The 18,267-nt window shown below is 42.9% G+C and overlaps 1 protein-coding gene across 3 annotated transcripts in view; it reads right to left on the bottom strand.

The window, feature by feature from the left end:
* Window positions 1-18,267, bottom strand: part of trafd1 (TRAF-type zinc finger domain containing 1) — a 61,471-nt gene that overhangs the window by 28,270 nt on the left and 14,934 nt on the right. For all 3 annotated transcript variants that reach the window (XM_084323396.1, XM_084323398.1, XM_084323397.1), the window contains exon 8: window positions 18,004-18,264. In XM_084323396.1, the coding sequence (XP_084179522.1) occupies window positions 18,004-18,264 (261 nt within the window). The remainder of the gene's footprint in view (window positions 1-18,003; window positions 18,265-18,267) is intronic.

Consider the following 18,267-nt stretch of genomic DNA (forward strand, 5'->3'; position numbering starts at 1 on the left):
CAGCTACCGTTAGCTCATTGCTCGTGTCAATTAAATTACATGTTATTAAAGGTCCGCGCTGGTCTGTCTAATGAAATTACAACCGCAACATTATATCGCACTGTACAGCCCTGACTACACTAACGTTAGCCTATAGCTCCGCCGTCCCTTCTCGAGGAAAGCACTGCGAGTGTCTCTAAATGATTTTTATTTTGTTCTACAATGACTCATGACCCATCAATTACATCATCCAACATTGTTTAAAGAACTAAGACATTCGCCGTGACAGAATCTGTTTATATTTAGTCGTTATGACGCTATCAACATATCGATTTGTTAAAGATTATTGTCCGCCATCTTGTTTTTTCGGCGGAGTGATTGTAATTCGGTTGTGGGCGGGTCCTGGGACCAGGAGCGTGGAATTGTGAAGAATACATACGTGTAAAATGACTGTTTCAGCCAATCAGAATTGAGAAATTTGCATGCCGTTGTATAATTGTAAGTATTTGGGGTGATATTTCTGTACAAACAAAACTTGAGGTGACGTATCATAACCGGTCTGTGTTTGAAAGCATTACATATCGAAAGAAGAAATGTCTCCCTTTCCCCTGCTCCTCGCCCCCATTATCATCTGCTCACAAATTAGCTGGCCTCCACACATCAACTCATAAATTAAACCATAAACTGTGACTTTGATGTCCTCCATGTTTATGTCCATCTTTGTTATTGTTCATTTGCGCATTGTTCATCAGTACAGGAACGTGACCAGTTCACACTGGAATCTGATATTGACCACATTAAAAAAATTACGTGAACAGCCAAACAAAATCAATCAGATTGGAGAAATTAATCAGAATTGAGCACTAAGGCTTGCAGTGTGAACGCAGCACTAGGGTTGTCACGATACCAACATTTTTGTTTCGATACTATACCAATATGAATTTCGATACTTTGATACTTTTCCTCAAAATCAGGGAAACACTCTCAGATGTCATTATTGTTCTTTATTTTAAAACAACAATGAACAATGACAAGAATAAATAAATTAAATTAAAAGCAATGGAATTCAAAATGCTGGAGAACTTTTTTTGCACTCAAAACAGTTTCTGTACAAGGTTTCTGAACCCAGCTTTCTCAACTGTATATATATTGGAACTTGGTCCATACAGATGAACTCTGCGACTGCCCTGTTGATCCTTGTATCATCTTTGGACTAATTTGTGTACTTAATATGCTGCTAAAAAAAGCGGAGGTTAGGTTGCTTCTGAGTGGGGGGAGTTACTCCTAAAAAAATTCAAGGGGTAGAAAAAGTATGGTTGTATTATTATACATTTGTCATAGCAGAGGGCATAATTAGTTTGAGATACCATAACCTAGAAAACATTTTGATGAGTGAGACTGATTATAGCCTATCATAATCTAGAACTAGGTTATGTCATATTGTAGGCTGTTTAACAAAAATAAAATAGATTTCCGTTGTCTTTATACAGTATGTATGAGCCATTAATGGGCAATTGTCAAATGTCTCTGTATAAATCACGTTTGTGACTAAGCCATAGAAATGAGATGCACGTGTGCATCAATTAATTTCTGTTGTGGGTAAGCAACAGGGGATACAGCAATGCTGTGTTTACTAGCTTTCAGCACGACAGTTTAGGCTATGTATAGCTTATGATTAGGCTTTTCAATTTATTTTCTATTCTTGCTAATAGCATTGTGGAAATTTTCTAATGCTTGTATAAGGAACTGTAGTCACGAGAGCTAGCATAGCTTGTCCAACGAATGTTGGCATCAATGGCATGACTACAGTACTGATAGGAGCTACTGTAGCACGTAACGTTAGTTATCACAACCATCTGCAATTGCAGTGAGGATCTTTATTGATTAACGTTAGCTAGCTAGCACATTTTGCATAGAATAAACTCGGCTAACGTTAGCTTATATAGCTAGTGAACTATAATTCTAGTTAAAGCTAGCTAACGTTAATCAATAAAGATCCTCACTGCGATTGCCGATGGTTGTGATAACTAACGTTACATGCTACAGTAGCTCCTATCAGTACTGTAGTCATGCCATTGATGCCAACATTCGTTGGACGAGCTATGCTAGCTCTTGTGACTAGTTTGTTCTTCATTCCAGAAGGTTGCTTCCGGTAAACTAGCGCAATGTCACCACTGACAGCAGTGCTGTGCTCCAATAGGAAGGCATTCGCGGGGGCGGAGCCAGGCATTCATGGAGTAGGACGTGTTTCACGAGAGCTCCCTACTAACGTGCTAAAATACACTTTTCACCCCATTAGTCTTTATTTTATTTTTATTTGTTATTGGTTTTCTTGTTGGGTCGTCGAGTGTCAACTACTTTCGTCGACTTTTTTCAACTTTTTGCGGTGTTAATGGAGACCCGGGCCATGAGTACGCCAGCCGGCAGACTGTCACAGAATCCATCCTCGCCTTCGCCCGGAATCAGTGAAATAAGTGAAGCTGTTCTCTCGGTCATGACCAAACTCCATGCAGACTTTGAAGTACGCTTCGCTGAAGCGCAAAGAAAAGCACAGGCGGAATTTTTTGATACCCTTCATCGGGCAGTGACGGAGGAAATTAGGTTGGCGGTCGACCCGTTGAGAGAGAAGATGGAGTCGCTACACGCTGGCTCCACGGCTAATGCTAACGAACTAGCTTCGCTAACGACAGAGGCCTCACAACAGGGCGAGAGGATGGCGTGTCTGGCTAGGCAGGCTGACGTTGCCAAACTCCAGACGGTAATTGTTGAAATGCAGTCCCGGGAGAGGCGTTACAACATCAGGATCGTTGGTGTCCCGGAGGGCAGTGAGGGAGGTCGTCCCTCGGAGACCATGCCGGAGTTGTTGCAAAAGATACTGGGGGAGGATGTCCTCCCCAGCCCACCCATGTGCGAGTCGGCTTACAGAGCGGGCAAGACCAGTCCTGGAGGGAACAAGGAGCCGAGGCCCATCATTATTAAGCTAAACAGGCTACAACAGAGGGAGCTCATCATGCGGTCGGCCCGTGCCAGGAGAGGTGAACTCAGTCTCGGCAATCACAAAGTGGCCATTTTCGAAGACTTTACACCGGAGGTTCAAGCACAGAGAGGCGGGTACAAAGTGGTCATGGCCAGGCTATGGAAATTGGGCCTGAGGCCTACGCTATTCTTCCCCGCAAGATTATCTGTGCTGTGCAAGGGCGATGAACGTCGATCTTTTTGGTCGATGGCTAAAGCGGAGGAATATCTCGAGGGGATAGCCGAGACCGTAGCTTGATAACTGTGTCGGGTGAGTGACGTGGCGATGTGGGCCTAAATACATCGATATGGCGGACTAATCACAAATGTATAATGTCATGCCCAAACAGGCTAACTGGTCCTTGCCCATCCAAACTAGCGGGGCATCTCAATGACTTCTGTTACTTGCTAATGCTGACCTCGTGGTCGTACATGTGTGTCGCCTCTATGAATGCTAGCGAGCTAGCTGGACAATGTACATAACAGATGCTAGCGTGCTAGCTGGATTCATCACTAGCGGACGCGCTAGCCTCGGGCTAACTAGCATGCTATGTCTATCGCCCGTACCGGGACATTCGAGATCCGTTAATGTTTACATATTTTGGTTGTTGTTGCTGTTTAAGTGACATCGTTTTGCACAATTTAACTGTGATCGGGTCCTGCCTTAACTAACTTCTTGTATGCTTTAATTTTTTATATCCATTTGTATTTGAGTGTCCGTAGTGGGACGCTAAAAGCTGATCATACAGGAGCAACGTACTGTGGTAACCGGAGGCTTACATATAATTTTATTTTATTTTATTTTATTGTTGCTGTTTAAATGACATCTGTTTGCACAATTTAACTGTGATCGGGTCCTGCCTTAACTGTCTTCTGGTATGCTTTAATTTTTTAATTTTTTTTAATCTATTTGTGCTGAAGCATTGCGACGTTGATACGCAGATTCAGAAGTAGTTGGTTACAGGGATGGCGTTGAGTTATTATATAATAATAGCTCATTTTTCCCTTATAGTTGGCTCATATTAGGGCCAATGCTCACGTTTGTTTTCACTAGTAATACCTTCGGTTGATCTGTTTTGTTGTGTTTCTAGGTTTTTTTGTTGTTGTTTGGACTGGGTTTGGCCGGATTTGAGCCTTAGGCTCCGGTCATTGAATGTCGGTTATATATATATAATATATAATAACAGGTTGTGTCAGGTATAGCTTATTACTACCTCCGAGTTAATGAAGGTGTTTACTCCTATTCTTATATAGGATTTTGTCATTCCAGCCTATGTGCCTGACCAGAGGGACAGTGAAATGCTTGCACCTTGACCAATAACTTTATTTTTATTTTTATTTTTGTTTCTTGGACTAGTGGGGGGTTTAATCAGGGTGTTATCTAGAGAGGGGGTCGGAGTGAAGAGCGTCTTATTGGATCCATGATTCCAGTGGGAAACGATAGAAAGATGACCGTCCTTAGTGGATGGAGCATAGGGAGGGGATTGGAGAGTGGGTATAGGAACGTTAATATTAGGATGGGTGGGTTAGTGTATAGAGAAGTAGGGGGGGTTGTAACTGGGGTGGTATTTTTCTGTGTTTTCTGTACTGTTGTCCTATATGTGTGTAATTGTTCCTCCTCTGAACTCTTGGGATTGACCGCCTGGGCCCGCCTGGATCAGCGCCTCTGTCCTCAGCCTGGCTGCACTGGTAGGTATGTTCTCTACGCATTTAGACAAATTCGACCATGGCTAAATTGAATATTTTAATTTGGAACGCAGGAGGTCTTAACACCCCACACAAGCGTACCAGTGTCCTTTGGTTATTGAAGAGAAGAAGTATTGACATTGCTCTTCTTAGTGAGGCGCACTTATTGGTGAGTGATGTATCAAGGCTAGCAAATCGACAATATCATGTTATCTCCTCATCCTCAGCCGACAATAAGACAAAAGGAGTCGTTATAGTTACAAGACGTAACCTTGAAATCAAAGTCCTGGATGTGTGGTCGGACACGGAGGGAAGGATTACTATAGCAAAAGTTGAGTTTTCTCATAGGAAGATAGCAATAATCGCATTGTATGCCCCTAACACATTTGATTCAGCGTTCTATAAAACAATCACAAGGAATATGTTGGAACTTAATGGATACGCTCTCATTGTGGGTGGCGATTTTAATGCGTGCTGGGATGCGGAGATGGATAGGTCCGGGTCCTCTGAAACACGTGACCAAAAACAGTCCTCTAAGGCCCTCAGGATGTGGGCCCAGGATACGGGGCTCGCAGACCTCTGGCGCATATCCAATCCCACCCTCAAGGATTACTCTCACCTGTCAGCCAGACACAAAACCTTCTCTCGAATAGACTATGCGTTCGCGTCCCCTAATATTTTTGATAGTTTCGACGTCTCATTGGTTCCCCTAGCTCTCTCGGACCACAAGGGGATTTCCCTTATAGCAACCTTTGGCAAGCTCTCCACGAGAGCTCCCAGATGGCGTTTTAACTCAACCTTATTAAAAAGCGATGATTTCTGTACTGAGTTCAGGAGTAAACTAGTTGAATTCTTGCAGATCAACGTCGGCACAGTCGAAGACCCTAGGGTCCTGTGGAACGCATTGAAGGGATTTATCAGGGGTCATGTCACACTTTTCGCCTCCAATTTGCGTAAATCCCGGTCAAAAAAACTAGAAGGACTGGAAACATTATACGCGGACCTGTACACATCTTTGCAAGCTAACTATAGTGAACGACTAAACACACAACGCAAGATAGTCAAGAAAGAAAGAAACTCCATATTTAAACAACAGTCTGAGTTCTTGATACATAGGACAAGGCAAAATTACTACTTTCACGGTTCCAGGCCTAGCCATCTACTGGCAATGAAAATACGCTCGAATGATCATTTCTCGGATATTCCTTCGATCAAGACGCGACAGGGAACAGTCACTACTGATTCAAAAAAGATCAACAACACTTTTAAAGAGTTTTACTCACAGTTATATAGCTCCGAGGTTAATTTCGATAATTCTAAATTTGAATCGTTCATTGGCGGGCTTGAGATACCCCACATTTCTGAGGAAGAGGCTAAGGAACTGGGGAAACCGATCACTCTTATGGAACTTAGGGAGACGATTGCTGAAATGCAAAGGGGTAAGGCACCAGGCTGGGATTCCACCCAAGGTATATTTAGCTTTCTGGGACCAATTGGGTCCATTGATGCTCGATATGATCAATTGCGCTATCGAACAAGGGGAGTTCTCAAGAGATGTCAACATGGCATTGATTTCTTTACTTCTCAAGAAGGATAAAGATCCCAATGACTGTGGTAGCTATAGGCCCTTGAGTCTTCTCGGGGCCGATCTTAAAGTGTTTGCCATGGTACTGGCCCGCCGCCTGCAGAAGTTTATGACGGTACTGGTACACTGTGATCAAACTGGTTTTATCCCGGGGTGCCTGGCTGCAGATAATCTTAGGAGGCCAGGGCTCTACGCTAACCTTTTTCCCAAGGAGCACATGTGCTCCTAAATGAAAAAAATGTAGGAGCACACAAAGAAATTTAGGAGCACCCAAAAATATTTAGGAGCACAGTGAAAATATTTCAAGTAACAGTTTTTTATTTTTTTTCAAAAATAAATTTATATTTGTACTGTGCGTGCATGTGTGTAAATTAGCTCTTGCTACAACCCTGCATGTTTACATTTTGTATTTTGTACTTGATGTTCATTAACATGTGCTGTCCCTATCAAATAAACGATCAAATCAAACTACTGCTACAAAAGGTTCAGTCACTTAACTTTAGCTTTTGCCCCTTTTATGCATACAATGCTTATGTTTTGGCTGTGTTGCTCTTCTAGAAAAATAATCCTTTCAGGGCTGCCTATTGAAATACTGTACACCTCCAGTTCAGAAATTTTTTTATGAGTTTGCGTGTCAGGTAGACCATTGATTGACAGTCGAGTCTGCCAATTACATCACACGGCTTGCACTCCGGCCATCCGGCGCTGCATCTCTGCTGTTGATAACGCTAGCCAAGTTATTATACACACAGATACACAGTGGGCCAGTGACTTTGGTGTAGGGGTGTAACAATGCATCGATCCTAAGGGGGAAATTCAACTGCATCGATTTGAAAATGTTAGAATAGATTATCGCAATTTTAATGTGTACACGTTATGTTATTGTCACGTCCGTTACAGCCAACACACCGACATACGCTACTGCATCAACGTTATGATTAACAAAGCAAGGCATTCGTTTTGTTGCATTAACGTTATATTACTATTGCTATCGATAAATCTAGGTGTTCTAAAATCTATTGCTATTGGTAAGAGAGAGACTATAATAAGTTAGTGTCTCGGAAAACGAGAGCCCTGATCGCAATGGCGGAGTTTCAGGAAGTAAACAAGCAAAATGAGAGCTTCCGATTGGCCATTTGCTTTATTTCCCATGAAACCAGTCACTTCACTCTACTGTGATTGGACCGTTGGCTTGAGTGCAATGTGGGACTAGTTTTTTAACGATTCTCAGCGGAGAAATAAAAAGTACGACTTAGGCTGTCATCAGCAGTTCGCACACCGTGCGCGTAATTGACTTTTGAGGTTCGCACACACATATTTTTAGGGGCATATGCGAGCAATATGGTCGCACTGTAGAGCCCTGGAGGCTGTTACATGTAATCGATAACAGTAAAGACAATACAGCTCCTGCCACAGTTCTGTCCTTGGATGCCATGAAGGCATTTGACAGACTAGAATGGTCATACCTGTGGAAGGTACTTGAGGTTATGGGACTTGGAAAGAGTTTTATTCATATGATTAAAGTCCTGTATGCCTCGCCGTCTGCGATGATACTGACAGGCAAAAAAAAACTGAAAAACACACTTTTTCCAGTCTCCAGATCTTCTAGACAGGGTTGTCCTCTGAGCCCAGGACTAGGGATGGGTATCGTTAGGATTTTATCGATACTACTACTCTTATCGATACTGCTTAACGGTTCGGTACTTTATCGATACTCTTATCGGTTCTTTTTGGTTCTTTTTTTGCAAGAAAAAAAGACAATTAATTAAGAACAGAATCAACATTGCTTTATTATTTATAAATACAACTTTATAAATAAGTATTATAAATAAATATAATTTCTTCAGCAACAGCAGCAGCAATGTTCTTTTATATAACTTTATAAATAAATATAATAAATGAATATAATTTCTTCAGCAACAGCAGCAACAATGTTTTAAATGTGTCTGACTCTGAATTATAGACTTTTTATAATAAACAACAAATGCAAAAGGCTAACAGAACTGTGACACTCGTTCACCCTATCCTCTGTCATCCTTCCTCTAGCTGCTAGGGTGAAAGGACTTTGGGTGGTGGAGGGAGGTAGAGGGAAGGATGTGTGGTGGCCCTGGGCTCACTGGCCTGGGACACATTGGTGGCTGACGCCTCAGCTTGACGATCTATAAAAAGTTTAGATTGTAGTATTTGTAGCTAAACAATTATTTTGTTTATTAGCCTATTTGTAATAATTCGTTATTAGCCTAGGAAACTCCGTATCTTGGCTTACCGGCGGCAGTGGACGTGGATGCAGATGGAACACTGCGCGCAAGGCAGTCGAATACGCGCATTTCTGCACACTAATATCATGTTTTGCCAACAGATGTTTTGATAAATTGCTCGTATTGCCACCCTTACTGGCAAATGTTTTGTTGCACTTGTGGCAACGTGCGTTGTATATCCATACTTTCTTTAGAACGCTTCGCTCTATCCGCCATCACGAGTCACGGTGCATGCAGACTCAGAGCTGTCTGTGTCTGTGTGCAGCGCGCTTCAGCACGGAGAACTTTCATTAAGGAGTACCCGTATGTAGCACTACTAGCGAGCGACTCGCGAGGAGTGTGTGTAATAATGACTCGCTGTGGCTCGCTTCTCGTGCAGAGACAGAGAGAGGATAGATCGTTTGCAACTTTTAAATAATAATAATAATAATAATAATAATAATAATAATAATTTCTCTAGAGTATCGATAGCAGTACCGAGGACGTCGGAGCTTATAAATACTCCGGTATTTTCTAATATAGTACCGGTTCCCGTTTAAAACCGGGGTCCGGGGGGCATCCCTACCCAGGACTATTCGCGCTTTCCCTCGAACCATTGGCCCAATTTATTAGGCAATCAGAGGACATCGTCCCCATAATGATCAATAATACACCACACAAAATTGCTCTCTATGCAGATGACCTACTGATTTTTATGAATGACCCCTCCCAGTCGGCCACAAAATTACTGGAAATAATCGACGACTTTGGTAAATTGTCAGGCTTTAAGATTAACTGGAACAAATCAGCCTGCCTACCTCTTAATGAGCTGGCCAAGGCGGTGCGACAACCAGCTGATATCCCCATAGTGGAACATTTTAAATACTTAGGCATAAAGATATTCCCCACACTAAGTCAAACTACTAAATACAACTTCACGGGTACTTATGATTAGGGATGCACGATAATTATCGGGCCGATATCAGCAATTATGACGTCATCCCGATAACGTTATTAATAGCTCCGATAATATAATATATTTTTTGGTAAAAAAAAATGCGGTGTGGGTGAATTGGAATGAAGTGCGTTTGTTTTGACTGTAGGCTCCTCCCGTTGTGTCAGTACTGTGGTACGACTGACAGCGTGTGTTTTAGGAACAGGGCTTTTTACACAAATCCAGCGCTCCCTTTCTTGGCTGTGACGTAGCCACGCAAGTTTCTGGAAGCAGCACGGACGTTTTAACAACAAAGATGGCCACGTCGGTACTCGGATTTTCAGAGGAAAAAGTTTGCTTGCTATTTGTAATAAATGCAATGCAGAAGTTCCACAAGGAGGGAAAAGGGCAACAACTTGCAATACATCCAGCCCGACGGGTCATCTGCGGCATCACCACCGCCACGACGGTGTGTTATTGTGTTAACTTAGAAGCCCACGACGACGCGAGGAGCTAAGCAAAGCTAGCCCCTTTCGTGGCTGTGATGCAACCCTTGGTTGAATACGCAGTCACTTATTGCTCCGTAGTAGCCAGGTTAATTTGCACCACCAAGGACTGCTTAAAAGCTAGCGGCTTGAGCCCTTGGGTCATTTCTGTCAAACTTCTTTAATTTAGCAAACGACTCGTCAATAGGTACAAGCGTGCTCGCGCCGTCGTCGCGGGCCCCCAACACCGTGGCGGTGGTGATGCCGCAGGTGACCCGTTGTTGTGGTGGTGATGTGAGGTGGTGATGTGTCCACTCAAAGCCTCTTTTTCAAGGCTCCGCTTTGAAAAAAGAAGAACAAAAAGCTTCGAGCGTCTTAGGTTGGATGCACCACAAGCTGTTGACGGATTGTGAATTTTCATTTGGAAAAATAAATATGGTCACTTTATCAGTCAAAACTGTTGTCTTGGCTTTTGTTTCTGTTGTCTGGTTAGGTCACATTTAAGTTGGTGTTAAGTTATTGTCCTGGGAAGTCTTTTTATGTATTATTATTGTATTGTGATATGTTTTGTTTAATGTTGAAAAAAAAAATTTGATAATATATACATTAAAAAAAAGTTTATAATACAATAAATATCGGTTATCGATATCGGCTTGAGGAGCATAAAGTTATCGGTATCGGTGTCAAAAAAGCAATATCGTGCATCCCTACTTATGATAAAATACACCAGGATCTAGATAGATGGTCGTCCCTTCCTAACTCCTTACAAGCCCGGGCTTCCATAATCAAAATGAACGTCCTGCCTAGGATACATTTTGTTAGCTCAATGCTCCCCCTGCCCCCTCCAATAGACCACTGGCGCAAGGTACAATCGATTATATCTAAGTTTATCTGGAATAACAAACGCCCGAGAATCAAAAGAGCTACCACTCAACGTAGGAAACAAGATGGGGGCCTCGCAATCCCTGATTTTAAGCTTTATTTCTGGTCCTTTTCACTGAGACCTCTGATGTGCTGGCTAGACCCTGTAGATGCTGTATCTTGGCGCTCCTTAGAAGCGGCGGCGGTCTCACCGCTAAGATTACAGGATGTAGTATACTCCACTATCCCTATTTCAAAATGCCGACTAAGATATGGACCGATCATAACTCACGCGATCCAAACATGGCGTAATGTACAGAAGTCGTGTGCGGTTAAATGCCCATGGCACCTGGACTCTCCAATTTTTAATAACCAGCAACTACTTGTTGGGCACAAACCGGTTAGTATTCCTCAATGGCAAAGGAGGGGAGTTCATACTCTGGGGGATATTTATGATAAGAACGGCCTTCGAGCGTTTCAGGACTTAAAAGAATTTTATGATCTTCCCGGCGAGTCCTTCTTTCTTTACCTTCAACTAAGGTCAGCGCTGAGGGCGCATGGCGTGCTGTGGGCTCAAGCTTTGCACCCACACCCCTTCCTCAGGCTCATAGTGGACAGGATAACCTCCAGAGGGTTTGTCTCAGACTTTTATACACTCTTAATTCAATCCACGTATAAAAATGTATCATTGGATACAATCTGGCGTGGGGATATCCCGGAGTTGGACCCCGAGTTTGACTGGGATGAGGTTTGGACAAATGTGGCATTGTCCTCCCGCAACCCCAATCACCAGCAAATTAATTTTTATTATATTCATAGGATGGGCGGCTACGTGGCGTAGTGGGCAAGGCGCTCGCCACGAATGCAGAGACATTGCTTTCAGTTTAGCTGGTCGTTCATACTAATACACATTGGCCGTATTAGGGGGTGGGAAACTGATGGGTGGGGATCGGGCGTTGTGGACAGCGACTCCTACAGGTCGGTTGGTGCGCCTGCGCAGTAGAATCAGGAAGTGTCGGGGGCAGCGTGAGCCTCCCACGCGTTACTCCTCGCCACTGAGAGATCGAGCTGCGCAGGTGAAAAGATGTGACTGCTGTTACCTCAAGTACCGGAGGGGACGCGTGTTGCTTTTTAACAGCGGAGCAGTGCAAGAATGTGACAATTTGACCATGTGACCGCGGCAACGCGGGAGAGCGGCAGTGCGGAAATAGGCTGTCTATTGCCATTCTCTAAGACAAACGCTAACCTTAACCAGCTCCTTAACAGCGCCTAAACTTAACCGTTCTAACCTTAACCAACTCCGAAACAATGCCTAACCTTAACCTTAACCATGCCTAACCTTAACCTTAACCATAGAAAGAATATTGCCATTCTCTAAGACAAACTCTAACCTTAACCAGCTCCTTAACAGCGCCTAAACTTAACCGTTCTAACCTTAACCAACTCCGAAACAATGCCTAACCTTAACCTTAACCTTAACCATGCCTAACCTTAACCTTAACCATAGAAAGAATATTGCCATTCTCTAAGACAAACTCTAACCTTAACCAGCTCCTTAACAGCGCCTAAACTTAACCGTTCTAACCTTAACCAACTCCGAAACAATGCCTAACCTTAACCTTAACCATGCCTAACCTTAACCGGCGAAAGAATACATGTAAAAAAAAAAAATCACGTTAAAAATTTTTTTTGATGGGATTCGAACTTGACAACAACGGACCGCAGGACCGCTGCGCTGCCAGGTGAGCTGAGAGCCGAATGAAAATCATGGCGGATTAGGGCGGTTACATAATGCCGCAAGCTCTGCCGCTCCACTCCGCGGTTGCCGCGCCTGCCGCGGGGCGTGTCGCAGCCAATCAGGGAAAACGCGGAAGCAACGGCAGCACTGCTCCGCTGTTATTAAGCAATAGGCGGAGGGGACTTGTGCTATGTATGACTTAGTCCACATTGCAGCCGGCTTGTGGGAGGCAAGAAACAGCGTTCGTGACAGGGGAGGGTTGAATTGGATGATACGAAATTGGGATGGGAGAAAATATAGAAAATGGGAGAAAAAGTGGATCAAAAAACAAAAAACAAAAAAAAATTATATTCATAGGACCTATCTTACACCTAGGAAGCTATTTGCTATGGGACTGGTAACCGACTCTCGGTGCACTTTGTGCTCTCAAAGGGCCACTGGCACTTATATGCATATGTATTGGGATTGCCCACCAGTAGCCCGCTTCTGGAGGTCAATAACGGACAAACTTTCAGATCTATGTGGCTTAACAATCCCATTCACAGCTGTTACGCTACTCCTGAACGATATAACAACACTACCCGCGTCCGTACAACAAAAAAGGGTTATCCTAGCGGGCGTCACAGCAGCGAAGAAGCTAATAGCATTGAGATGGAAGGAGCCTGAGAAGCTCACAGTGATTAACTGGTCCCTAACACTGTTGGATGTGATTTATCTTGAGATATCCACGGCGCGGGTGATTGGGGTGGGGCAGGCTGGGATTGAACTGTGGGTCGCAGCAGCTGAAAAGGTTAGAACCGCCGTGTGCGGCTGAGCGGGGTTGGGGTGCTTGTCCGGGGGAGTCCGGCGGTCTCGTGGGAGGGGGGGGAGGAAATGTCTTGTCTGTCTTGTCTTTTGTGTCGTCCTCTTGACTTTAACTGGGGGGATTTTATTGGGGGGGGGGAGCTATTTTGCTATTTCTTCACTATTTGGGCACTTTTACACGGTTCCTGTGTGTCTATGGAACACCTCTGTAGGTTTTTGTTTTTCAAGAAGGTTCATTGTTTTGTATTTCTATTCGGGTACTCTAAAGCAGCGTTTTTCTACCTCAGGACCTTAGGCCGTTTTGAGGCTGGGCTCCAACCACTGTGTGGCCCGGTGGCAACTGCCACATTGTTATGCAGCTGGGAAATCTCTGACATCACTGATATGCACATTTTGAGATGACTCAGTTCGGTGAGGGTGAATGTTGTGAGGTGAATTGGAATACGCCTTTTTGAGAATTAGAGACATACGTTTTATTAATATAGGGCCACACGGCCGGGAAACGGTGCTGAATACTGGGAAAGGCCATTTATGAGATAGTACCCCTTTAAATTTAAAATGTTGTACTCTGTTTTATTTTTATTTTTTATTTGTTATTTCTGTATTATTATTGTTTCTGTTATCTCCCTGTGAAGTTCTGTGTATTGTTATTGTGGTTATTGTGTTGTCTTGTTTTCATGTAAGTAATAATAAATTAAAAAAAAGATAAAAAAAGGAAGGCATTCGCATGCATAAATGAATAAATAAAAAAATAGTTTTTTTCCAAATGCAGTATAGTATCATTTCAAACACTCTAGTACCACGGTACTATACTAATACCGGTATACTGTGCAAGTGCAACCCTACGCAGCACTAAGGCTTGCAGTGTGAACGCAGCACTAAGGCTTGCAGTGTGGGGAGCATGTCTATGTTCCCTGGGTCCTATGTTCCCCGGGTCCTATGTTCCCCGGTAGCGATAGATAGTCAGACCACCAGCCCTGATTCCAAACTCTAACCTTAACCAACTTCGAAAGAGGGCCTAAGATTGACCAGTTCGAAACAAGGCGGACATTAATAATTAATAAAAATTAATAAAATGTTCAATCAATCAATCAATCAAACGGGGAACATAGGGATGACCCCACAGTGTGAACGCAGCACTAAGGCTTGCAGTGTGAACACAGCACTAAGGCTTGCAGTGTGAACATAGCACTAAGGCTTGCAGTGTGAACGCAGCACTAAGGCTTGCAGTATGAACGCAGCAGCTGAAAGGTTGCCGTTTACAGACCACAGAGGTGAAGACATGGCTAAGTAAGAGATGAGAGAAACACTGGTCGCTTCAGGCCTAGATGAAAAATAAATATCTCTGTATAAGAGACAACATGGCGAATATGGTTTGGCAACAGACTGCATCTTGCGGTTGGCAAGCTATGCCCAGATGTTTCCTAAACTAAGCAAGTGGTTTTACTGTAGAGGTCTTCGCAGGGTCCAGGCGGCTGAGCCCGAACCAAAAAGTGCTGAGAAATGTTTCAGCCGGTTAGGGACGGTTTGGCTGCTAATGTTACACCAATAACACACTGTGATAAATAAATCTTTGGTTTTACCTGCTTAGCGTCAAGCCATCTCCTCGTGGCTCCTGGAACAACCCAACTCGCTAATAAAGTGGCTTGGTAAGAAGATATTCTTGCTGACGGAAACCGGCCAACTATATCCCCAAGGGGATCAATAAAGGAATATCTTATCTTAACTAGGTTATGCATAGGTAATTCATCCTTGTGAAAACCACTAAGTTGTATATTTTAACTAACGTTACTGTATAATTATTATTATTACCGTATATATACATTTATTCTATCATATATATATATATATATCCAGATCTCTCTGTACATACCTGCATACAATTCTTTTTACATATCTGTAGATACTATATCTGTACAGTATATAGATACACATACTCTTACAAGTTACACTGCTGGCCAGTATGACTACTACCAGTGTCTTTATACCTGTATCACTGTACATATTAATACAACTCTGTACATACATCTGATAGCACTACACTCTCAGTAGTACCAATTTATAAATGTTATACCCAGTACAGTCACCTGTACATTGTATATTACTATTGCACTTTACGGTTACATTTGCAATCTGGTCGGGTGCCAAACTTGTTTATGTTGTACTGTACTTGTGCTGTATGATGATAATACATCGGATTTATATAGCGCTTTTCCAAATGCGCAAAGACGCTTTAATGATGACAAAGAAATTGAATCTAATCCAATTACTTTATTACACCATCTGTGCATCAATTTGGAGAACCTAGAGTTGATAACAAGGGCTCCCAGAAAGTGAAACCGAGATAGAGGTGGGGATTTGAATTTGGACTTTGAGAAAAGAAAAAGCAGCAGAGACTAAAGTGACCAGGGAACAAACTTAACTTTTTGACTTACCAGCCATTTGGCTGGTAGATTTTAAAAACTACCAGCCGGGCAGATTTTTTACCAACCAAAAATCCAATTAGTATTTATATTGTAATGTTTGGCCACTTTAAATCATTGAACAGAGAGAGAGAGAGAGAGAGAGAGAGAGAGAGAGAGAGAGAGAGAGAGAGAGAGAGAGAGAGAGAGAGTAGAGGTAGAGGTAGTAGAGGAAGAGAGAGAGAGAGAGAGAGAGAGAGAGAGAGAGAGAGAGAGAGAGAGAGAGAGAGAGAGAGAGAGAGAGAGAGAGGTAGAGGTAGAGAGGTAGAGGTAGAGGTAGATAGATAGATAGAGATATATAGATAGAGATATAGATAGATAGAGATATAGAGATATAGATAGATAGAGATATAGATAGATAGAGATAGAGATAGAGATAGAGATAGAGATAGAGATAGAGATAGAGATAGAGATAGAGATAGAGATAGAGATAGATAGGTAGATAGATAGATAGATAGATAGATAGATAGATAGATAGATAGATAGATAGATAGATAGATAGATAGATAGATAGATAGATAGATAGATAGATAGATAGATAGATAGATAGATAGATAGATAGATAGATAGATGGCAGGCCTGAAAACCTACCTGTTCAAAAAGGCCTTTGACTGTTAGCTTTTTATTTTAATTTTATTGCGCTTTTGTTTTTAAATTGTCTGTTTATACTATGTTTTTAATTAACTATGTTCTATTTTTATCTTTTTATTCTGTATTTTATTTTATTTGTTTTACTAATAACTATTTTATTTCTATTTTTTTTAACTGTTTTAACCATGTAGTGTAGCACTTTGGGATCCCAGTGAACAAAAAGTGCATTACAAATCCAATCTATTATTATTATTATTATGTGTGGCTGCCGCCCTGGCGGACATCTGTGCTCTACTGAGTGCACCTTTCTAGTCTAGAGAGAGCGCTGATTCTCCGTAGCTGAGCAGGGTTGCATTTTGTCAACACAAGTTGGAACCCTGGAGTAAGCGATATAAGGAAACGAATTGCCAATAAATGTGAAGTTATCTTTGAACCTGTTGCAGGGAATATGCCTCCACATATTTGGTCAAATCAAATGCGAAATAGTAAAATATCAGAGCACAATCAAAAACGCGATTGCAGGGTTTTCTTGTAGGCTAAAGAACGGGTGAAGACAGACCTCGTGTGCGTCTCATGTTACAAACTTGACCTCGTGAGCAGAGCGCATCTCATTTACATTTAAAAGGTTCATTGTTTGTAAACATTAGAACGGACACGTGACACACACACACACACTTTCAACTCACCACTCCTGCATCATATTGACGCCGAGCACAGCCGACCCATGCAGTGGATTTTGTTAGCCGCCAGATGGCGGGCAGACCTTAATATCTAGCCGCCAAACATTAAATCTACAAGCCAATGGCGCTGGGCGGGTACTTATTTTGTTCCCTGAAAGTGACGTTATCAAAATAGTGAATCACCTTTCAAACTACTTTCAAGTCGAGTCTCACAGAGCCGGGATCAACTTTGACTGGTATGATCGTTTCAGTGTTTCTCAAGTGCATGACAGGGGGGGCCTTGAGATTTATTTATAAAAAAAAAAAATTGGATTCCAGAAAAGTATCACGAAAGCGCTATCTGTTGCAGCTGCACTATTCTCCATGAAAATACCATTTCTCAAAATCTGAAAATCATTATTTAATAAAACACAGAAAAGGATCACCAAGTTACTCTGGATAAAAAAAACTTTACAGACAACATTGAGACAAAGCTTCCTGACACATCTCCATCCAAACTCTTGGAAGAACTCTTTGAAATCTCATCTGATACCACCTAGAGAGCTAGTTTCAGAGTGTGGTGCAGGTGCTGAGTACCAAGTATCTCATCTCATGGCCCACCAAGTATCTCATGATGCAGCAGTTAAGGTGTTGATACCATTCAGCACCACATACAGTATCTGTGTGAAGCTGGCTTTTCATCCATGACAGCTCTGAAAACAAAATATAGGGCCAATTTGAAAGGTCACGATATTGGTGTTATTTCAATAAATTTAAACATGGCCCATTTCATGACTATTTTGTTGGGGCGAGGGGGGGGGGGGGCCCAAAATATTTTGGTCCGCCAAAGGGGGGCCCGACAGAAAAAGTTTGAGAAGCACTGGTTTAAATACACATTCAACTGCAAATAATAGTACAAGGATGGGAAAGCCTGTACCAGGACCGTTGGACTGAATGCGGCGCGTACCTGATGGTGGAAGACGACGGACTCCTCCAGGGCCACTCCGCAGAACTCGCAGGGAATGACCACGTCCCCCTCCAGCGGGCTGGCCGGAGGGCTGTAGGAGGGGGGGGAGACGGAGCGGGGGAAGGCGGGCATGTTGGAGGTGAGGGTGTCCGTGAAGCTCTGCATCAGGCCCCCGGCGCCCCTCATCATACGGTCCTCCGAGAGGGGAGACGGGGGTCGCTTGCTGAAGGACGCAAAGGCCGAGGCGGGACTGCAACCGGTCTG

Source organism: Notolepis coatsorum (genome assembly GCF_963971535.1).
Source record: "Notolepis coatsorum genome assembly, chromosome: 10".
In the NCBI taxonomy this organism is placed as follows: domain Eukaryota; kingdom Metazoa; phylum Chordata; class Actinopteri; order Aulopiformes; family Paralepididae; genus Notolepis; species Notolepis coatsorum.